Source organism: Hyalella azteca, unplaced genomic scaffold, assembly GCF_000764305.2.
Source record: "Hyalella azteca isolate HAZT.00-mixed unplaced genomic scaffold, Hazt_2.0.2 contig12663, whole genome shotgun sequence".
Classification (NCBI taxonomy): domain Eukaryota; kingdom Metazoa; phylum Arthropoda; class Malacostraca; order Amphipoda; family Hyalellidae; genus Hyalella; species Hyalella azteca.
Window position 1 is genome coordinate 82,844 of NW_025942615.1, and position 24,890 is coordinate 107,733.

General features: G+C 37.7%; 1 protein-coding gene across 6 annotated transcripts in view; it reads left to right on the forward strand.

Annotated features, from left to right (window-relative positions):
- Positions 1 to 24,890, forward strand: part of LOC108676805 — a 210,579-nt gene that overhangs the window by 43,393 nt on the left and 142,296 nt on the right. For 3 of the 6 annotated variants that reach the window (XM_047883340.1, XM_047883339.1, XM_047883341.1), the window contains exons 1-2: positions 9,848 to 14,571; positions 18,751 to 19,521. In XM_047883340.1, coding sequence (XP_047739296.1) covers positions 10,431 to 14,571; positions 18,751 to 19,521 — 4,912 coding nt within the window. In that variant the 5' untranslated portion in view covers positions 9,848 to 10,430. Of the gene's footprint in view, positions 1 to 6,358; positions 6,431 to 9,847; positions 14,572 to 18,750; positions 19,522 to 24,890 lie in introns of those variants that run through there. The other 3 variants (XM_018164946.2, XM_018164994.2, XM_047883342.1) reach the window with 2 other exon arrangements.

Genomic DNA, 24,890 nt, shown 5'->3' on the forward strand with positions numbered 1-24,890 from the left:
TTAAATGGGAGTAGTTGAATTGCATTTACCGCCATACAAAAGAGTTTGTAGGAGAAAGCTTGGATATGATCAAATATTAGCATAATTGAAATTAAAAAAGAGAAAAAGTTTATTTAATGAGTATCTGCTTGCCAAGGGATCCACTTCCCTACATTTATGCATGTAATTCAGCCCCTAATATAGGCTAAAAATTATTCAAATATTTCAAGCAAGCCGCATCCATCTTTCGTCTCTGCCTCGCCGTACCTAACCATTATATTTCCGGTCACTGATATTGACACACAAGCTTTTACAGAGTTCAAATATCCTGTTTGCTTTCTCATGCTGCTTCAGGTCTCTTTGTCCATGAGCTTTTATCTTCAATTGGCCATGTTTGTCCCGGAGCTTTTCTCTTGTGGTCGGAATAGTTTTTCCCGTAAGTCGGCATCCGCGTAACGCCCTGGCGCGATTGTCCGGTGAACACAACTCTGCGTAGCGGATGTGCGAAATTAAGTTCTTTGTTTGAAAATCCCTGTGCACTTGTAATTTGGCTCGTTCATTTCAATGACCTGCTATGTGATCAGTTGAACAGCCCTTTCAAGGGACGGGTTCTTTTATTTTCAACTCGCCACTTGTTTGCTTTAACACGTGATTATTATTACTGGCCAGAATCTTACTCTGGAGAAATCTCTAAAATTGTGATAAATCTGTAGTTTTTTTCGAAACTTCATAATAACTCGTAGAAATTTATGTCATCTGTACAATAAATTGTAGGTTAATTTAAAGTATGCCGCTGGATGAGTTTTTCCTTTGTCAGCTTTGGATGTAAAAATTTTTTCATTATGGTTCAGCCGTCACTTAGACATGAATTATAGCGCCCTCGTGCGTTACGGTTTTCAACGAATCAATCGGTTTGAGCGTAAACTAGTGAAAAAAAATTATTAATTAATAAAGACTAGATTCATATTTTAGCGGTTGAACTGTCAAGCGGTTGTTGGTGCACTTCGTCTGTTTAGTTCACCGCTGGCATTCTAAAATGGAGTAAAATAATTCTGGTTACGCGCTTGCATTGAAATTGTTATATTATTGTTCTCTGGATCAGTTCTATTGCTAATTAACGATACGTAAAAGTGGTCGCGTCTCAGTCGAAGTATTTTAGGTCGCCAGCGATGTGTGTAGAGAGGGAACATTTCGAGGACTGTCACCGTGAAATTCACTGCCCGAGTTTAGTAGAGATGAAGTTAGCTTAACGCACTAGCCATGTTCCGTGTCTTCAACTCTGTCAAAAAAATGAAAGCCAAGAAGAAGAAGCACAAGAAACACAAACGTAGCAGCAGCACTCCGAATGTGGCTGAAAATGTGGAGGAAGGTAAGATTCAGACCCATCTTTTAGTGCAGCATAAGTGATATTTGCACACTTATAAGCGTAGTTTCACTGACCTGTGCACCCTGAAGTTTACTATTAATATCAGTCTGTCATTTTCATATTTTAGTTTCTACCACTTTCGGTGTGGTAAAGAAAACATTTTAAGATTCACTTTCAGACGTTAACTCGCTCATAAGTTAGTGTGGCTACTTTTCTTTAGGAGCAAACTTCAGCTTCATTATCGGTATTCACTCAAAGGTTCAGAATTGCGACCAAGTTTACCGTTCCTACTCATGCGATTGTTTGTCTAAGGGAGCGAACGAACATGACACATGCCACATGTTGTTCAACCGTTGTCACCCGTCTAATACATGATAACCGATGTCTCCTACTAATACATGACATTTGCTCGTGATCAATTCTACATTTGTTCGTAGAGGTAAAAAATACTATTAAAATTATCGTTTGATTAATGACAACGATCGAGCGTTCAATTTGAAAAAATATGTATTGATCGGCTAGCAAGAATTTTTTTTTCAAATCAACTCGAGTAACACAAGATATATCATGAGAAACTTAGCTGACATCAACAGCAAAAATAATTTCATTGGGGGATTCCCTAAATATTACAAGTCAAATGAACTATTTTAAAGAAAGCTTGCCTTGGAAGAGCCTTTCTTTGCTATGGAAACTATTTCTCTAACTTTTTTATGTATGATATTATAGGGTATTACATTTATATAAATGAGTTCAAACTTAAGAGTGTGCGCCAAATTCACCATTTGAATTCAAATTATACTCGTGTCATCATCGTTTTTTCTAGTACTTCCACCGTCATCATTGTTATTTGTCTTAGCAGATTATCTAGTGAAGTGTACTGTTTTCATTTGTTTTCTGTGGCTAATTCAATTAAATCTGCAATTACTTTCAATGATATAATTTTGTTGGCGCCGGTGTTCTTAAGATACCGCGGCGGTCTAGCGGTTGGACTGTCGGTAAAAAACAGTGATGACTCATTCTTAAGTGATTTTTAATGCATTACTTGAGGTGTGCATTTACCGCGAAAGGAACAATGAATTTGCGAATCTGGTTCTAATTTATCCACTTGAATAAAAAAATTATAATTATTTTCGGTCTTGTGTCGTTAACTGTACTATTTTGTACATTCAACTAAAGTTTTTTTTCCATGTCCACTGTGCGACGTTGCGTTTAGAGCTGTACGCGCCACCTAGCATAATTCGACGTGACTCGCATCACCTCTGCTGAGGGACTCGCTCTCTGCCATCGTTTCTAATTTGTGCTTGCATTCTAACCCCGCGGAGTATTTCTCTTCATGGCTTGTCTAAAATAAACAAAACATCTTTGCTCACTCTGCTCGGTCTCTCTCTAATGAGCTGCGATGCTAGGATTCCTCCTAGCGAAGTAAGCCTTCACTTTGAATTATGACTCGCTGGTATTGCTTTAATGAATGAGCCTGATGAAATTTTAGAGATATTTCTGCCTAATTTCGTTTTGAAAAATATTCTCTGCTGAATCTAACGCTTGGTTTTTTGCATATCGCTGATTAAATATACGTCCGTTTATTTTTGGGCGTTTTTTTAGATTGTATAACACCATTCCTGCCCCATTATTGCGTTATATATATTTTTGTGTTTGGCGCAGCTGATTGAATGACTATCAATGTGTAATAAAAATACGAAATAGTTAATTGATCCAAACAGATGGTCTCTCGTGTTTTGAGTGATCGTCGTGACTTCTCGTTGATCAATATAGCGAAGTATTCAAACCATCATAAACTCGAATAATGTAATTTTTCTGACGTTTAATTTATATGCGTACCCAAATTTGCTATAAAGAGATAACTGTTATCTAACCTGTAATAATCCTAATCCGTTTGAATTATCGTCTTTCTGAAATTAGCATTCCCATTTTCGGTTCATTCCTATCGGTGTGTAATATTATCAGTACTTTAATTTCTTTTATAGAAAAAGTTTCATGAACTGAACTGAAACATATTTTAAGTGGCCTTTTTCTAATGTTCTCGGATAAAGCTTGCCGTAGTGCGTGCTGATATAAGTTTTTCGCGGAGTGCGCGCTTCTATATATATATATGTGTACCACGCTGTGCAGGTACCATAAATCGTAAACATTGAGGCGGCAGTGGCTTATGGGAACAATTAAGTAATATTTGCCACAAGAACGACCCTCTTTGTAGCCCCGGTCCCCTCATTCATCCTCTTCCCTCTCTCCCTGGTGCGAAGGCAATTTGTTGCGCCGGTCGGTCTGTACTTGACTCTCGAGAGCGAAGTCCATTATTGCTTCTCTAGATAAACGCGAGCTGATGGTTGAGAGTGGCCGTCATGCTTGCTCACTATTTGCTCGAAATGGCGACGATATTGGGCGATACTGAGACTTCCTCGCAGGTTGCATTTTTGTTTGTCATTGTTCGATAATTGCTTATTAAATTATTGTACGAGTCTTGATTTTTATATTAAAAAGCCATTATTTCACCATTGGATTCTTTGTTAAATTTCCAAAAGAAATGCAACATAAGAAAAATAATAAAAAATTTCATATAATAGTTTATTCAACTTCTTTTATGTGTTGTTTTTAGACCTTTTTGCTCTTATTCGAGCAAATTTTATAGTCTCACTTCAATCCAGGGTTTCCTCAGGGAACCAAACGAAAATGCAATGGCCGACATAATTAATGTTGCTCAAATAAAGAGATTTCGCTGCGCCGTTCGTACGCTCTGCGTAGGAGCTCCAGAAATAAAACTCATGTCTGCTACATTCTGTGTAAGCTTCAAGATTCAGGCGTCTGGATTCCTGTCTAGAAATGAACTTGGGTCCTGAATACGCGATGATTTTTAGTAACCTAAATACGTTTTGGTCCTTTACGCTATAAATTTGACCTGATGGTTTTCTGAGAGTCAAAATGGAAGCTGTGATTGCCCCAGGAATGGAATACGGGAATAGCAAATGATCTACTCATTGTTAGGGGAATGGAGCGTTCAAAAATCGAGAGAGATCAACGCCATGGAAATAGTTTAAAAGTTTTAAAGCTAACTTCAAATAAATTGAAATCTCTCAATAAAGTGTGGAATCGATTCATTTAATGAATTTTTGGTTTGCTTGCATATTATTTGGCAGTGAAGTTATACTGGCAATAGGTTTTATGAATAATGCATCATCATTTTCTTCTGCGTAATCTTTCATTTAATGCCCGGCTACCTATGACTAGCACAGAGTCATTGATTCATTATCATGGAAGCATATATCTGACACTATATTGAAAGTCCATTCGTTTTCACTGGAAATCCACATTTATTGAACTCAATATGAACTTGTTTTTTGTTGAAATGAAACTTGATGTTGAAGCATCACATAAATTTAAAGTGTATGAGAAATATATTCAAATTTCGCATGCACTGTTCGATGAACGATTACATGCTCAATACCCTTTTTCACAATCATTATTAATCATAATCAAGAATTTTTGTGTGAAAAGAATTTCACTTATAAATTCAGAGATTGTGCAGCAATTGTTCATGTATTTCCTGTAAGCTGGAGAGCATGTATTATTTCTATCTATAATTTGTTGCCTTTTGACTCTCATGGCAACAGTTGCCTTCTCTTCATGGTCTAGACATGAGCATTAACTGAAGTTAGAATCAGTGTTACCGTAGACTATACAGACTTCGTTTTCTGTTAGTTCTTTCTATGGTTAACTCTGCTATATATCGGTGTCGTGAATCGAATTAACTTATTGAACCTTAAACTAATTTCTAATTTTTTATCGTGATTTCTTGGCTAGGTGTTTGTTCTTCCGCGTAATATTCGTGTTTTCAAATAAATCATACAAACGGTTTGCCGTCGGTTATATGAATTGGTTTTTCGAAGGTCAAGAATTCAACAAAAAATTTTGTGATACAATTTTAGATTTTTGTAATAACTCGGGGATATTTTTATCATCAATGAAGGCTATAAAAGTTATAATTTCAAGCACTCGTGCAAATGTTTTTGTGTATCGAGGTTAGTTTTTTTTGATGGTGAATTACATGTTTTAATATTACTGCGCATATTCATGCTTTGCTCAACAATTCAGCAAAGACATTTTGAACTTGAAACATGTGTGTTTGGTCGTTCTTATCCAAAATATGAGTTGTGTTATTAGAATTGCCTAAATTATATTTTTACAAATTGGGAGCTTTAAAGGTGTAAGTTGTGTTCTGCTCTTTCCCAAAGTTGCTACGATGTTAAAAAAAATCAAATTGAATTTTATCTCTATAATTATGACTGTGTTGATATTGTTTTATGTGTTTGTATATGCTTCATACGTAAATTTGCAGCATACTGTAATGTTTAATGATATGTATGGTTTTTATGCCGGGTTGTTTGAAAAATCATTCTTCGCCAAAATAATTTTAATTAATTTATGTGTTGCGTACATGCAACCAGTTAGATTATATATCTATTTTATTATTTAGCGTGCCAATAGGAATGGTGGTCTAATGACATAATTATCTATAATTAATTCCTGGAAGCATTCTAATTCGAATTTTTACGTTAATTATTTTGTTTTGACACCCATATCAATCAGTTCATCATAAAGGCTGTGTATCAGTTGCCCATATCAATCAGTTTATCATAAAGGCTGTGTATCAGTTGCCCATATCAATCAGTTTATCATAAAGGCTGTTTATCAGTTGCCCATATATATCAGTTTATCATAAAGGTTGTTTATCAGTTGCCCATATCAATCAGTTTATCATAAAGGCTGTTTATCAGTTGCCCATATCAATCAGTTTATCATAAAGGCCGTTTATCAGTTGCCCAAATATATCAGTTTATCATAAAGGCTGTTTATCAGTTGCCCACATTTATCAGTTTATCATAAAAATTGCTTATCAGTTGCCCTGCCACAGACTTTAATTCATGCACAAATGTCCCGCTTAAATGTCGTTGAAAGGCTGTAAATAACTGCTATATAAAATGCTCCCTTTTCCCACAGATTCGTCGTCTTCACAAGAAGCTCCGCGTGTGACTCAGCGAGCAGCGAGCTCCTCCGACCTACTTGATTCAGGTGGGATTTTCTTCTGATTGTTCATTTAATTTCATCAAGCATATTTATTTTATTTTATTTAAAAAGTCTTTGTTTATTTAAGGCAGTAAATATATTTTCACATAAGCTATTTGGAACGAGAAAGTTGAACAAAAATTATGGATAAAGGTGTACAGGAATTCATGTCGACTACAGTTGTGACTGTTAACAACGAATCGATTTTTCTGCTTGAAGCTAAACTAAATTTTTGTATATTGAAGAGTTTTTCAGTAGTTATTAGATCTGCCAATTCAACCACTTATGACTTGGTTATATTTGAAAACAAAATTTTATACAACATGGTTGCATCCTTGCATGGTCTGCATGACATTTTTTAGTGCATTTATTTTTGTTTCTTGCGCTAATTATTCACGAAAGTGGGCTGACAAACGATGCTGTCTTAACTTTTATGTTAGTTTTTTCTAAATTCTTAATTCCACTCGATACATATTGAAAAAATAATTAGATTTCTCTATGAATTTTTTTAGAAAGCATATTTCACTATATTGTTTGCATTCTATTAGATGAAATTTTGGCTAAGTGAAATTTATTCTGCAAGATCAAACTGATAATACGACTATTTTAGAGTTACGTGTCTGGTTCAGACGGAATTCTAGTATATTAATTGAAATCAATTAGTATCCCTAAATTAATCCTGAAAATGTATTATGATATTTTTATTGAATATTTTTTAATGAATGGTTCAAGATCATTCAATTTCATGATTTATATCTTGTATTCTACATGTCATTTTCATAAAATTATTATGTCATTTCCATCAAATTATTTACTAGTGAAACCGAAAATGATACATGAAAAATTCTTATAGAACCTTGACTACAATTGGTTACAGATTCGCTGGTACTTCACCAACAGCGTGTGTTAATACAACGTTCCCTAACACGAACGCTGCATAGTTGTAGGCTTGGCCGGACTTGGCGGAAGATCTTATCTGAGTTGTGGCATGTAACACAAGCAGTAATTTATGGACGCATTCCAATAATAGCACTCGAGTTAATACACAACAACCTGCATGTACTGCTTAAGGGCTAGAGGCCAGGGGCCATACTTTCAAAACTCGCTAAGTTAGCGTAAGTACTTACGCTCTATTTTCTTGTCTGTGATTGGTGGATTTTGCTTAAAAGGCAGTCAATGATTGGCTGATGAACTTGCGATCTCTTAACATTTTTTGAAAGTATAGGCCCAGGGCCTATACTTTAAAAAAAAAGTTAAGAGATCGTAAGTTTATCAGCCAATCATTGACGGCCTTTCAAGCAAAATCCACCAATCATAGACAATAAAATAGAGCGTGGGTTCACTTAGCGAGTTTTGAAAGTATGGCCGCGTGGTGTGCAAATATTAATTTAGAATTAAGCGGTGTGTTGCAATCAACATTTAGTCTCTGAATGAGAATAACATTAATTCGAGTAGGCTATTCACCACCTGATGGCATAATGCTCTTCTTAAGTTTGCTAACTCGGGTAAAACTGCCCGTGTGATTTAAACCAACTAAATACTTTGATATCTTTTTTACCATCCTAATGGAGAATTCGTTATATAGATCGAAATTGAATAAATTTTTGGTGATGCGTTGACAATTTTCTACGTTATAAATTTCATTTTCGTCCAATTAAGCCACGCAATTGCCAAATTATCTGCATCTAGAAACAATGTTAACTCTCTATATGGTCTTCTAATTGAGTTTATATGATCCCTAAAACCGTATTTTGTTAACAGAATGCAAGTAATGTTCGTAGAGGTCGCCAACTAACAGCAGTTCGTCTTACTTTCTTATTAACTTGCCGCTTTTCATTCATTTAAAAAATAGCGATTTCGACAAATCCATTGGATATGCACAAATACTGTCTTCAAATTGATTTTTATTTGGAATAGATGGATAAATTTATACTGCTGAATTTCCTGGCTATGCTAAATTTGTTTTCATCGTGTTTAATTATGCCCACTTTTTTCAAGACCAAGATTTCACCAAGTAGTCATATATTGTATTTACATTTATCATACCCATGTGAATGCATTAATTACACCTCTCGATTAAAGTGTGTCATGATGTAAGGCACCCCTTGGTATGATGAACTAAGCTGTACCGTTTTTAGAACAGATTTCTTCCGTTGCGCGTTGCTCTTGAACAGTTCCATGCAACGTATAATCTGCTACGAAGTCGAAAAGACCGTGATGTCGATAAATAATTAAATTTCTTATGTTTTCCTGCATGCTGAGGATGGTGTGATCGTGAATATTAACATGACTTGCAAGTTTATAACTTGCATTACGATTTCTTGTCGACGATTTAGATTCATCAGTCTTATTCTGTTTCGACTAACCCCGCGATGTCAAGTTCTAATTTTTCTAACCATGTTTTTTATAACTTAAGCGACTGCCATTAAATATGACTGATATGTACACTGTACATCTGCCTCAGTTGTTGGCACGTTGTGTAATATAATGAATCTTGATTTCCCTCAGCTTTATCTACGATTTCGAGGATGGGATTTGTTTAATAACCAGTCCACTCATTTTATCCATAACTTTTAAAATCGTTGAAATATATAAATGTGTCTAATGGTTTTAATGGAAATTTCAAAATGTATTTCTTAATTGTAACATCTTAATACTGTTTCTATTGTTAGATCATCTGGTTTACAATTACGAACAGATTAGGTTTGTGATAAATACTTTTATCTTTTATCTATGAAGCTTTCAATCGATAAAACTTTCACCATTAAGCTGTTTCGGTTGAACCCTGGATCTTACGCTCATGAACCAAGTTATATTTACATTTATTGAATGTCATGTGCTCGATACTTCCTCCACGACAGACAAGTTTTCAGAGTCTTCAACCAGAGGCTCTTTACCCTTCAAGGCTTCATCCTCAGCCCCGTGCACCCCGACCCTTCACCGGACTAATTTACCCGAGCCGCCCGATTTGGGACCATCAAGCAGCCGTTCCATCACACGGTCTCCATTCCGCAGCACTCATTGTTGTTTCTTGTCGAGCTCTTGCCACTCCTGCCTTACCAAGGAAACGCCCTATCAAGCTTTTGGCAATTACCACGGTTATCCTTCTGTATATTTGCCGTTGCCAAGCGAGGAATCCTCCGCATCAGAGTCTAATATCGTTGCCGCAGGATATGAACTCAAAGCACAGTCTATAGCAGTCGAATTTGGGTCAGCCTCTACGCTGAGGAGCACTAGCAGTGAAAGTTCTTACTCAAGTGAGTGTTTGAATTTTCACGAAAGCGACGCAAGCTCGAAACCTTTCACCGAAACTGACATCCAAGGCCTTGTTGATCACATATTACCAGCTGATACTTTCAAAGAATTGAAAGATCATTGCCTGAAGCACTGCCGTCCGGATGAAAATTTGAATGTAGTCCCAAACAGGGACGAAAATTTTCTGAATTTATTCAAATTTAAAACACATCGTTTCCCGATAACAGAAATTGAGACAAATAAATTTTTCCATCTGAAAGATGAATTTCCTGAAGGTGCACTGAATTTTGAAGAAATTTTCCGATCATCCTATGAATATTCTTCGTCGTCTTCCAGTTCTTCAGTTGAAACATTGGTATTCAATCCTGACTGTCGCAACAGCTGTGGCAGCAAAAGCAGCACCACCATCGAAGCTAGAAGTGAAGCAGACGTAGACGAAAGTGTGGCTAGTGACTTGACATCAAATTCTAGTTTAGATATTAGTTCAAGTTCTTCGGGTGAAAACGACAGTGAATTTGATTTTCTTGAGCGTGAATGCCAGTGTCAGAGCAGTGACTCTGACAGTGAGAATGTCGTATTAGGAGAGCTAGAAGAAATTTTCAGAAAATTTGGATTTATTTCCCATTACGAAGATTTACATTACCGCGATTTCAGGTCAATCGGTCGCTGCTCCACCATTCACGAAGAAACAGAAAGTGACGGTTCATATGGTTCTCTGAAACACAACGTCATCATTAAGACAAAGAGCGGCATGGGCCAGTATTATGCCACAGCTGTGGCTCCTGCAGAAGGAACCACTGACTCCACGAAAACTGGAGAACACAGTGATAGCGACACCACCATGATTTCTCCTACCGACGACGGAGAGAAAACGACTGAAGCCGATATGCTTCATGAATATGATCACGTGAACTCTGAGGATATGAGAAGTGATGATATTGTCGATTACAAATCCGAACAGTTTTCGAAATCCCCTCGATCTTCCCCCAATTCTACTGTGAACAGTAGTTGGAGGACCTCTCAGGCGTCTACCAACACAGCTGAATCTTCGTCACCTGCCGCAGATTCGGATGACACTTTGGGAAAAGACATGTCGGAATTATCTTCCATTAATTCCCGGCTTTCGACTTTGAACGATTCAAGAGACCCATGTTTCGGAACGCTTGACCGAAAGGCAGTGCATTCGAAAAATGCAGAGCTGCCAAAGTCTCATGAATCGAATCTGCTTCCAACTGTAATCGAGAAAGTCCCTCTGGTAGCCAACTCTGGTTCTCAGTCTAATTTTTTAACGACACCTTCAATGAGCCTTCCTGCAACGAGAAAGCCTGTGTCGACAATCGAAGATGCATTGGAAGATTTAGAAAATATTGAAAAAACGGCCCAAAGTATACTCATGAAACATGAATCAATTGAGAGTTATAACAGAGCAGGTTCTGTTACACCCACCAATAATCAGAATGTAGAACAATTGAATACCGCCGAACCTCCTATTTCTTCTTTTGCTTCTCAGAACATAGAACACGAGGACATTTCAGTTACCAGCACATCTCTCGAAAGCTCTAATCAGACACCAAATGTAGTGCCGCTGGAATCTGACAAGATTAAAGAGCGCGGCGAAACTGCATCTAACCATATTGAAGCTAACGAGGCAAGCGATTTGAGGGTTGAAAAGGTGTCGATTGCGAGTGAGGAAACTGCTTTCAAATTGTCAAATGAAGCCACGGCCTCCCAAACTCCAACCGCTTCAATGATTCCAGAGGTTGAACCAGAGGACGTTGAAATGAACAATCACAAAATGAGCGCCTCGCTCACCGTTGAAATTGTTGGAGAAAACCGGAAAAGGCCAAGTCCGCCACCTCGAAAAAAGCACAACGCTCGTGGGAAAGAAAAAAAAGAACAGGCCGATTCGTTTTCGGAAGAGAAACCCCCATTGCCACCATCTGCTTCTCCTGTTCCAAAAACTGACGTCAAGAAGCGTTGGTGGTCAAGGACAAAGGAAACTCCAATTTTTATCTCTCGTGAGTCATATAACGAAGAGCAAGTTTCCAAGGAACTTCAACGTTTAAGACAAAGTTACAAAGAAAGTGACATAAACGATTTTTTAGATTCTTTAGACAACACTAAAATTCCGATGGACTACGATGACGAGTTCTTTGAGCAACTTTTGACTGGAATCAAGAACGATCTCGACCCAATCGCACCCACTGAATCGACCGAGAGTTTGAACATTATATCTGAGGCTCCGTTACCAGAGAACACAAGCTGCGAAAATATTTCAGATCTAGAAAGAAAAGTTCGCCCGCGCAGCTTGTCTACGTCCAAGAGATTCGAAAAAGTTAAAGAACGAATAAAAGAGCTTTTGAGACGCAGGAAAAAGAAATATGGCAAATGCGTAGAAGACCAGCTAGTACCTTCGTCTTCACAGACATCCGCTACTAATTCCAGGCCAGAAACTCCTTCTAGTAGGCCTGCGACACCTCGAAGTCGGTCTACCACACCTGAATGCCGGGTTTTCTCGTCTGACACCACTAAAATTGAAGATACAAACAAGAAAAGCTTTGGTATCTTTGAGTTCTTGAAAAAATCATCCCCAAAGGTTTTGCGTAAACATTACGATAAAAAAATGCGGCGCAAATCCGATTCTTTGCAAACGTCTGAAAATGAGGCTGACGATAAAGAGGCATTCATAATATCCACTGAAGACATACATTCTACAAGGTCTGAAGCGAGTGGGAGTCGATCTAACCTCAAAGGCAGCAAAACTTCTCTAGATGAATCAAAAAGTATCAAAAAAGAAGTTCGATTCACGGCTGATGAATCGGCCGTTGTGAAGCATTTCGACGATAAACCTCCTGAGCACAGCATTATTGATACGACACCAACGTTTGTAGATATCAAGGTGACGAAACAGCAGATTATCACTGTTGAAGAAACTATCGAGTTTGATCAACAACTCGCTGGTCAAGATGAGGGAAGTTTGAATGAGGATGCATCTTATGGTTTTCATGATTCGAACGATAGAAACTCAGAACTCACTTTTTCTGTTGAGAACCTGTTGCCTAAACTACCCGAGAGAGTTAAACCTCCAAGACGAAAAAAGAAACAAAAAGTTATTCCGAGTACTATTGAAAATATCGCTAACGAAGATTTTCGAGTAAGTATTGGCTCAGATCAATCAAGGGAAAGTTGGGCCACTAATTCTACTACTAACATTACATCGGAAAATCCGTCTATACCTGCAGAGGACTCACCTACACCCAATCAAAACGCGGGTGTGAGCTTTGATTTTGCCGCTGATTATTCGGCTAAGGAAAATTCATCGGAAGCTGTTCAGTTTTTAAATAGAGAAGAATCAAGTTTGTCTCGAACCGAGGATAGAAATGAATATTCGTTTATCGGAAAAGATGTTCCGCATATGCATGAGGCTGAACCTCATGGAAAGGCTGAAACACACGTGTCATCTTCTTGCGAAGATAAAAAAGAAATCAGCAATAGGACCATTTCTACGAAAATTACCGATACATCGACAAAAAATAAATATATCGACCAGGACACTTGTACTGTTAATGATAGTGTGAAGATTGATGTCCAAGCCTCAAACAAAGCTTTGATCCTTGATGAAACTTCCATAAATGCGTATTCCAGTGCCATTGAAGCCAACAGTCTCAAAGAACCATCACCGCAACCTTTTCCTAATATATGTGAGAACGTATCATCATTTTATGATAATGATAACATCTTTGAAGAGCCCATGTCGAGGATTGTTGAGGAAGATGCATCGTCCATCTCTGAAGAAGAAATCAAGCCAATACCTTTGCTTTCGATAACTTCTTCAAAACCAGGTAGCGTTTCTCTAACAAGTATTAGCCAGGCCCAAAAATCCGAAGAGAAATGTGAAACAATTTCAGTTCCTTCCGATACGGCTAAACTGGAGGTCAAAAATAAAAATGTTTCTGAACCTTCACATGAATTATACGACGAAGCAGCTGAAGTTTGTGATGCCATGAAGCAGTTTACATCACAAAATGAAGATCCGAAAGATGTTAATTGTAAACCACTAGAAATTGTAACTAAGGCGACACCTCAAGCAGCGAAACTGCAACAGAATTATGTCGGATCAGAAATAACATCTCAAGAAGAATTTGTTTACGACTCTGAAGGTAAAGTTGTGAATAAAAATAAATATGACGACATAGACATTAACGTTCTTTCATCTATCACGCAAGAAATGACCCTTATAGCATCAGACATGGATCTGGAAATTCAAATGGCCGAGAATATTATGAATGAAAACCCTAAAGCACCAATTGAAAATCGTGACGTTTCTCCATCGACGTTGCACGTACACGATTCGAGTACACCCGATATTATTTCAAGAATACAAGTAAATCACTGTCAACGGATTTCTGATACAGATTTTTCAGAGATTCTTAAACCAATATGCTTTCAAACCGACAATAAAAACGAGCATCTACGTTGTGAACCTGAAAAAGAGAAGGACGGATGGGTTTTCGTCGAAAAAGATGGTGCACATGATTTTCCGAAATCATCAATAACATCTAGTAAAGGCTTTTACGGTCCTCCTATAATATATAGCTCAGGTAAAGTTTTAGCGCCAAATAAACTCGAGTTGGAATCCAAAGATGGCTGGATCCAGACAAGTGAAAATCCCGTTCCGGTACCTCCTCGGCAGTTTCAGCAAAAGATGCCTATGCAAGTGGTTACGGAACTGAAATCCATCTTATCGGAAAATACAACTGCGCCTATTCTACGTAAAGCTCCTGAGCCTCTACCCCGCTGGGATTCCAACATTAAGTTCAACGCAATGGCCAAGAAACTACCTGCACCAACGTCGACGCACCAGGAGCCGGCCAGATACATGTCATCCTCCGGTAGGTTTGCATCTGTACCAGAGTCCTTACCTACTAAAACTGATATGTTCTCCAAAGCCTCTCAGTCGTCAGATACTCACGATGAAACTAACAGTGTAATTCGTAACGTAATTGTAACACCCGAACACTTAACAAGTGGAGTGAACGAGTCTGTAGTAAATAATAATCTTAAAACTGCTACCCATTATGGAAGTAATTTGAACAAGCAACATCCTTCTTTCTCTTCAACTGTGCATGAAAACCAACTAAATCAATTTTCAATTATTAATCCGCCTGCCGCTCACACGCAAGACAAGGATACTAATGTTTCGTTGCCACTCACTTGTTCCATAGACAAATCCAGTGGTCCTAATAGTACATTTAAATTGCGAGCATCAGTCTATGGCACATTTGAGTCAAGTGAAGGTTACAATTTTGAAAAGCAGAAGCCTCCGATTCCTCGACGCCGCATTGGCTCGTCTCTTTGTTTGGATGATGGATATTTGAGTGATCCTGGCACTGTAAATTTGTGCGGCAAACGGGACTCTTCAAAGCGTCATTCAATGTTTGTCGAAAGTACTTCTGGTATTTACTCAGATTTTAGTAAATTTAATGTAGGAAATGCACGAATCGTCCAAGATGATACGATGAAATTAGATCGAGAGGAAGCGCCCGTGCGACCCCCTCCACCGCGATCGATTTCCCTAATTCCAACAATGCTTGCGATGAACGAATCTCTTACAAAACGCCCTCCACCTGTCCCAACCAGAAAGTTATTGTCGCGTTTTCCATCTCGGTTAGGCTCTGGTAGGATGGTCCGAAACGATGGGTATGCAAATCTATGGAGCTCCGACTGTCTCAATAGAACTTCTGTAACGGAAAAAAATGTTTCTTCCAAAGAAAAGAATGAATCCGCTTCAATCATTCAACCTTGTCAAATTGATTTATTAGAAAACCAATACCGCATGGCGGGAAAATCGGTTGAAGTTGGCGCGGAAACTCAGCAAGTGTGTGACGTCGAGCTCCGCAATGGAGACGGGGACGGAGAACTGCAACCTGTAGCTGGTGCAGTTCTTGGCGCTGTGCCCAAGATGTCAGAGGGCGGCGTGAGTGAAGGCAGTCAGTGTCTTCCTCCTGCAACCTGTCGAGGCGAGTTGCCGAGTCTGACTCCGACTCCCTGTGGTAGTGAAGCTTGTATCACATCAATCAACGAAGTTGCTCAATCGTGTGATATTTCTCAGTTGGTTGTAGGAACTACGAATGATTCAAATAAGTTAATTAACGACGGTTCTGTTCCCTCAGTAGGAAAGGACGGGATAGAAACTCGTGGTGCAACCGACGCAGCCGATAGCATAGCAGGTGTCCCGTCGAACTGCTCAAATCAAGAATCAAAAGCAGAAGAAAGTGTTTTTGTAAAGAAATTAAAACGTGTTTCTCAACTTCTTGATGAATGGGATACGATGGAAATTATTTCTTCAGCAAATTTAGATGACCATTTCCGTGACTCTCTCTCTCGTGAGTATTCACCACGTCCACCTCCACGTCCAAGAACTCCTATTGATGAGCGTGATCCGGAGCAGGTAAGAGCAGAGCTGAGATACGAGCGCTATTTTCAAGGCCCTCCCAGAGCTGTTCATAAACCAAATGAAGATGAAACGTTACCGAAAATTACTCCACAACAAATTAACGCTACAAAGCGTTACCAAAATTATTTTATTGGCCCTCCTCGAGCATCCACACCTCCTGAACCAAAATCCGTTGAACCTGATGTCGAACAATTGGCTGCCCAAGAACGCTATGAAGGATATTTTAGGAAAGGTCCTCGTCGACCTCGACCAGTCTCTGAAGGAGACCAGCGAATCAATTTTCCTGACAAAGATCAAGTCGAAGTTAAAGAAGATAACAAATCTAATTTTCACTCTGGTCTAATTAAACCGGCTCGTCCACCAACCCCCGAACTAGAAATTTTCAATTTAACTCCCGCTGAGCGAGAGTTGGCCCACAAACGATACATGTCCTACTTCAAGAAAGGCCCTCCTCGACCTAAATCTCAAGCTGAGTTGAATTTTGGCCTTGAAAAAGAGAAACAAGAAGAAGCCGAACGTCGTTACATGAAGTACTTTGAAGGAACTCCTCGCCCCAGGTGCACTTCACTTCCGGATAACGAAAGAACTCCATCCCCAGACCAGGAACAAATTGCCGCTGAGAAAAGGTATAAGCGGTATTTTGAAGGACCTCCTCGCGCAAAACACGACAAAGATAATCCAACGCCTACCACAAAAGTAACGAAGGAAATGCTGGAAGCAGAAGAACGACTGAATAATTATTTTTTGCACCCTGTCCCTTTTGGAGAACCACGTAAGTTCATCGACCCACCTCTTAAGCCTGAAGAAATCCATAGGCGGAAACTCCTTGCCGAGTACTGGTCAGCTTTGCAAGAAAGAAACAAGAGGAGAACTCTGAAGGTTGTTAAAGTGAGCAAAGCGAAAAAAGAATTAGATGTAGAAGCCCCTCTTCCCACACAAAGAGAATTGGTAGTGGAAGAATTTCTCCAGCGAGTTAAGGATCGTAAAAAAGAAAGGGATTTGCATTACGGAGATACCGATTCCGAAGGAGAGGAAGAGACCTCAGAAAAAAAGAAAACAAAGGAGGTCGAGGGGGTTCCTCCTGACCTGAGGTTGGAAGGAGGAGGTACTCTAGCCGAGAGAGTTGCAAAAGATCTCGGCGACTTTATTGGAGAAGAGGGTGAGTCCTGCTGGTTTGCTTCTCTAAGGCAAACGAAAGCTGATCATGACTCGGAACGGTTCCTTGCTGCCGCAGCTGAATTTTTTTTAATAATAGACTTTTTATGGAGTTTCATAGCGCTGATCAGTCAGCATTAGTGCTACTTGGAGTGAGGTTGTTTAAAAGTTACTAACTACTGAAGCACACAATTAAATACGGAAAACTTTTCCACTTGGTCATACAAGAACTGTTACCTACGGCGACAGGGTCTTTTCATAACCCTCCTATTTTCCATACAACGAAATTTTAGAGGCTTCTTCCTGCTGAGAATAAAGACAGTAGCCACATTTTTTATTAAGGCAGCCATTATTTTGTACAAAGTGTTTTGCACCTCAACAATTTCGTTTTAATAACCAAAAAAATTTTTTGACACTGTAGTGAATGCATCCCTTTCTAACATGGTGCACTTGCGAACCAACCTGTCAGTTTTATTTGTGACAGTGATAAGACTGCGATAGCGTTCGATGGTCTTGCCAAATTCTCTGAATGCTCCTTCTATTTCCCCTGTTCATGTTTGCTAAGAATTTATTTGGTAATCTTTGCCGATCCGATGTTCAAATGGAGCCCCAATCAAATTCAAATCGAAAACGGATTTCCCGGTATATTTCTCCGAATTCTTTATTATTAGGATCAAAGATGATATTCTGGGATATCCAAATAGAATAGTTTTGATTAAATGACTTATTAAATATAATTTGCCGACCATTTCTTTCGGCAGTAGGTATACCGTACTCCTTTAACGTGAACGCGATTCTGTAAGCGAGAAATTAATGAATAAAACAAAGCGATAAATTAATGAATATTTGTAACTTAAGTATTTGTGAAAATTTGTTCTGATCGAATTAGGTCATCAAAATGTAGAAATGAATGCATATATAATGAGAAAAATTGGCAGTTTTACTGTACTTTTTCCAGATTGAATTCCCGCGATTTTGACTGATCATTGGTTTAATAGACATGAACATTTAATTCAGAATGTTTGAGCAATTCAGTAAACGTCTTGCAGCATTTCTCTCTTATTCCGACTGAGGGGCTGGATATTTTGCATGTAAACTAACAACAGATAATCTTAACAAAGCGTGAAGTTTGTATTTACCTGTTTACCCGAATCGTGTATTTACTTGTTTCGCCTGCATCACTTGATATTTTTTACGTGGACGGAACTTGAATAATTGCTTTTCACTGGCAATGTTTGCTTGATTATCTGAGTCGGGATTTCGTCGATTGAACGAAGCTCTGGTGGCATCAAATTTCAAGTACATTTTTCATTTATTCCAAACTTTTTCTTGTTTCATGTATCCCTTAGTGAATCACGTCACAAACTCATCGTATAACTTAATTCGGGATTTAATGGTGTATTTTAAAAGACTTCATCTCTAATTCATTTACTTTATTGAGTTGCAAACTTTTCTTCAGCTCTTCAACAACTTGGTCTCAACGAAACTTCATTACTGGGCGAAATCGAAAACATCCTCGGTGTTGGTCCCCTTGCCAGTTCAGCTTCTGCACCTAAACCGAGAATTTCACCGCCTAAAGGTTTCACATTTACCGAATTGAACAATCCTCTTCAACCTGCCAATTTCAAGGAACCTTCTCCTGCCGTGGAGTACAATTCATCGACCGCATCCAAGTCGAAATGGATTCGTACAGAATCGGGTGGTTACGTCAGGGTTCCAAGTCAAGAAAATTTGCTGATTGATGATAAAAATGTCGTCGAGCTGAAACAGCAGGAGCCTACGTCATCGCCCAATGTTTCGAATGACACCACTGTGCCATCGAAAAGCACAGCGAACTCGTCGAAGCAAACTGTTTCACCTGTCACTACTGTACCTAAGTTTACACCTACGAGTCGCGATTTCGGTCAGCCAAACCAGTTCACTGCACAAATCAACAGCCAAACAAAAGCATCGAGCAATCAGCGTTCAGTTTCTTTGACAAGACTCGGTGATAAGTCTGAAAAAGACAATGCTTTAAGCAGCCAGGATGGGAAGCTGGAGCAGCAAAAATTAGAACAGAATGGGAACATAGAGAAGCGAGCTCTGCAAAAGGAACTTGCGCCGCCACCCCGGGCTCTCGGTTCGAACGAGAGCGTTGTTGGAGGTGGTGGCGATGGTTTGCGTGGTCGCATCAGCGGGCAGTCCGGATACCCTTACAACCGAACACCGGAGGCCTTCGCTGCAACTAAAGGTGATTGCGTGGCGTGGCTTAACCTACTGTGCTATACTCACCTGAGCTGTGTTAACTGCGACAATTTAATATTTAATATTGCCTGCGCTGCATGAACCGTGTTCTACTGTACATTGAATCTATAATCCGTATTGTATGAGTTCCACCAGATGATGGAGATTGTATATATTGTTAATGCCTCATTATGAAAATCAGCTTTAGTAAAATAACATTTTCGTACCCCATTTGGGAAGAGGTTTTTCTGCCGCTCTGCTACTAATTCGACAAGATTAGCAGAAATTAGATCATTCATTACAGTTTTAATTTGGATAAGTTTAGAAGAAACTGCAATCTTCTCGCTTTATGATGATCATGATAGTTGGATTAAACCACAAGTAATATTTGTAATCACGTTAACTTTATTCCGTCATAATAAAAAGTTCGTAGTTCGTGCTGATCTTGTTCGAGGCATAATTCTGATGAAACGAGAAGAATTTTTTCTGTTGATTATTCTGTTGAACTTAATTCCTGAAATCAAGTGGATTTAATTGGCCGTCCTTCGCAAATTATAATCAATTTGCCTAGAATACATGAAAATATTACCTTCATTCAATTTTGATGTAGTCTTGATGAAGATAAATGTGCAGACTGGCTTGTAAATACGTCGCTTGCATTTCAAGTGTTGCTTACTCACCGTGTGTTTTTAGTGATGCATTCTAATATGTCGCTTGTTCATCGGGTGCTGCTGCTCATTTACCGTGTATTTATGTAATTCATTAGACATAATGTGTTTATTTAACATGAATATGATAACCGTAAACTGTATATAGTAGTATTAACAAAATTTTACATTGTAATGTTCTACTTTACGGTGACGGTGAATTTGAACTGCCTCTCCCTACCTGATGAGTCATCATTTCGGGTACTACAGAGTAGCTGGTACGAATATCAACGTGTTTTATAAACATTATCAATACTATTTTGTTTTCAAGTGTACACTGGTGAGTCAACAATGTATTGTTGCAATACGTCTTTATTTGGCTCCCCGAATAACAGGTGATATGTGTGCATTCTTAGTTGTAATTATAATGTTTGTTATACTCTCAAAAAAGGCGAAGATAATAATATAATTTATCTATGTGTAAGACGATACATAATTAATTGCTCATTATTTATTTCAATTTTGTTGTTGAAAATGAATACTTGAAAGTCCTTCAACTTGGATTGCAATTTTTCTTACGTAACTGTAACAATTGCCAAAACTGTAATCAAAATAAAAAATAGAGCACTCTAATTATGTACAAAACTTCTTATAATGCGGGACGAGAGAGTGAACAGTCTTATACAGGGTGTTTCAGAATTAAGTAACCCTTTTAATTTGTTAATAAATAAAAAACTAAGAACGTTATGAAGTTGAAACTTGTTTTATTTAAAAGAAGAACATTTTTATGGTAATATTGTATCCTAGTTTTTAAAAATAATATCTTTTAAATGCCCACCACAATTGTTTTGACAAAATAGGGCTCTTCTCTTCGTTGCTTTCATAACCTTCACTAGTGTTTCTGACGAGAGTGCAAATTTTTTATATCCGCAAATTTTCGATAAAGATATTTAAATGTGTTTTTTGAAGGATCCTTGTTTTGAAATGGATCCTGTAATCTCGTTGAACTTCTGTTATTGACATCGTTATTGACTGTAGCGATAATTTTTGTTCTTTCTTCTTTGCTGTAGCGAATCATGATGAAAATTTAAGGCTTGATAATTAAACACAAATTTAGCAAGCTAAGCTATACAGGATAATGACGTAACTATGATACAATATTACCATGAAAATGTTCTTCTTTTAAATAAAACAAGTTTCAACTTCATAACGTTCTTAGTTTTTTATTTATTAACAAATTTAAAGGGTTACTTAATTCTGAAACACCCTGTATTATGAAGCTTTGGCCACCTCGAAATTTTGCAATTATCTTGCCTCCGTTGGAAGTATCGTGTCGATTAGTAACACATTGGCTACATCTTGTTTATGCTCCATTTGTTATGCAAATGACCAGCCCTAGTTCATTTCACGGTGTTCTTCCAGACTGTTAAACGTTCTGTACGTTTACTGATAATATTCAGGTCAGGCTCGGCACAAGGTCAGTACGAGCCAACCTACAGGTGTCACAGTCGACTAAAATAATCCCTGTGACTCTCACTTAGTCTCGACACGTTGGTCCAACATCAGTTCTCATTTCTATATAAGAATTGGCTTCGTTGCCAAAACCTAAATAAGAACTCGAATATACCTGATGGAAACTTTAAGTTCGACTCGCTGACTACCAAGTAGAGTATTAATATTTGCCCTGATTAATTAGTGTCTATTTGATCGTTTTTTCCTTGCTGTAACTCACTAATGAAATGTTTACTGGGCACCTAATTTAACATACATTATGCATAAGAATTCAATTTTTCTTAATATATTAAAAATTATATTTTATTGTAGCAGAAGAAAGCAGGGTGTAATTTGGCCGCCAACAGTTAGTTTCGTACTTTTTATAGCACTGAAAGTAGCGCATGTACCTGTCCGCTGTCAACTCATTTGGCAAAAGCGTTCGTCAAATGCAGCTCTTTGATCCTTTGTTTTGCTAAGTCATAACCTCTTCGGGGAATGCAATTACAAAAACAGCGAAACCTTGTGAACACCGAAGCCACTCAAGTGGTTCCTTATCTTGCAGTGTTTTAATGGGAGTTAAACCGTTGGTACCTGACGCTAAATAAATATTCTCAACTGATTTGAATATTATATTTTGAATAACGAATTTAAGAGAAGTGTATAAATTCCTAAAAAGTAGTTTGAAAATTGAAAGGCCAAGTTCTTTTTGCTGCTAGGTTCATTAGCATCGATGCTTACGATGATAACATTCTTTAAGATTAGCTTTAAGGAATGTTTTAGATTATTCCCGAATCATTGTTTTGAATACTGCATAACATGATTCAATTTTCTATTCATTTTTAAGTAACAGCGGTTAAATGCATGCGGGCAAGTGATCGCTTCAGATTTATTTCTTCAATGAAATAGAAACACAATTATGGTTGAATCATTTTCTCGGTTGTCAAATACCGTAAAATAATCTACGGTAATAAGATGCCAAATTAAGTTTACAATTCAATCGATAAATTAAATAAAAACCTTTCGTGGGTATTTTTTGATGTTTTATGCTATTTTGATTTGCAGAAATTTGTAATTAAGTTAAAATTTTCGATTGTTTGAGTTTACATTCTGCAATTTTATTTTACGTTGCAATCAGCAATACTGAAAGAGGCTTACCAAAATTTTCGTTTCTCGCAGAAATGTCAGTTTTGATTCATAAGATTTCATGTAATTTTCTAACAAATTAAATTCGATAACGGTATGAGAGTGCACCGTTGATTGAAATCTTCACTTTATTGCAATTTCTTCACTCGTGATAAATGTCGTGCCCTCAAACGGATAAAATATTTCTTATGGCTAATTTACGAGCCAAACTAGTATACCAAGCTAGGAAATTTAAGTTGATTTGTTCATATAGTTAGTTTCTTAAAAGAAAAAAATCACAAGTTTTTTTGTATAGAGGACAGATAGCTTACACGCAGGTCCCTGTGTGTGAAAATATAACTGAAAATTATATTGCACATTTCTCTATATTATTTGCATAGTTTGGTAGATGTTGTTTTTTAATGCAATTTTGGTTGAAGACGAGACCATGAAATTTGTGAACAATTTTTTTCCATGAGTTACTGGCTACTTACTTTTCATTCATTTTGGTAGTCCGAAAAAACTTATTAATGTAAAAACGACGTTTCGAATGCTTCAAAATTAATGATCAAGATATCAAAGTTTTGTGTTATGATATTTTGATCGATTTTAGTACAGTGATAGGTAATAGAAGAAATGAAATTCAAAATTACTCCGAAAATAATTCTGTAGTCCTGCGGAATCGTATAACATTCGGATGCCCTGATTCTACAAGACTGGTGATGGCTAATTTCTGATGATTAAAATTAGTCTCCAGTTATCAAATTACAAACTACTGGATTTTTTCTGTAATTTGAAAATATTTTAGAATTAATTTGGGATTTTAATTTTAAGGTAGTATCCTTTTCACCGATTTCGCACACTTACATCTATCAAAATCTCATTATTGGAAACATCTGTAACTTGATGGCGAATGTTGTATTCGGTTCTTCGTTGGTTTGATTAAAATATTTTTAAAAAATCCGGTCTCTGATCAACTAAAGCCGTCAAAAAAAAGCACAATTCACTCGACTCAACGAAAAAGTAAACAAGAAAATTATTGACAAATTCAATTCTTTAGTTTTTAGTCGAAAATTTCTAGATTTGGGCATAAATTTTACTGGCACAATTATTTCTATGAGAGAGCTTGAAGACCATATAGTTCCAAACAAGTGAACATTACCTTGCGTTTGTTTTGCATTGTGCGCGGTTTGTTGTTTCATCAGAATGTTTGACACTGAAAAGCAGACAGTCGAGTGCGTGCTTGAAGTGCGCCAAGCGCAAGCGGTATTGGCGACAGTGACCATCACATATGACATGATTGTTGTACATGTGACATATGGCATGATTGTTGTACATGTGACTAATGAATTCGTGGTGCAAAGATGCAATGAATCATTGAAGAACTACCGAAGCAAAATCATTTACTGTGAACTATTTAATGTGGAATAAACCGAAGCGACCAAAAAGTCTGCTAATGTTTAAAATGCATGCAGTTTCATTCGTCAGTATTGATATTCACTGAATTTTTAAATGTCGATTAAGGACATCAGTAAGCCTAGTACCGCAATTGTAAATTTTGCATCAGCATTTTTTCGATGAATATGATCAAACCCAGATTAATAAAATACAAAACTATACATATCTGCAAGTCTGTGTTTAGCATTTTTTAGTTGAACGCTGCAGTCGAGGCAACTAATAAGTTAAAGTTTAAAAATAAAGAGCATTAAGAAATAAAGCTAACCAAAATTTGGAAATTATCCCGGCTCGTATTGTTGGGTTCTCCGTATTAGTTCCCTGCGTTCTGTTTCACGTCAGGAGGAGAGGTCGCTATTCCGCGATGCGTCACGTCATTGCAACGTGCATGGTCCGCGCTCTGGCAGGTGTGACGCTAGCGAGTTTAGTGCCATGCATGGTGCATGTAAAACTCATTGAGTCTGTGTAATTTTCATATGATTCACACCCAATAGTTTTCTGTCATGTTACAGCATATTTATTACAATAGTACATCATGGCCATTAACATAATTTTAGAAATGCTACGTATAAATGCATTTCTTGCGCGTTGTTACAGGAATAAAATCATACGTTTTTCCTGTCGAGAAATACGAACAAGGATTAGGGAATACTTAATG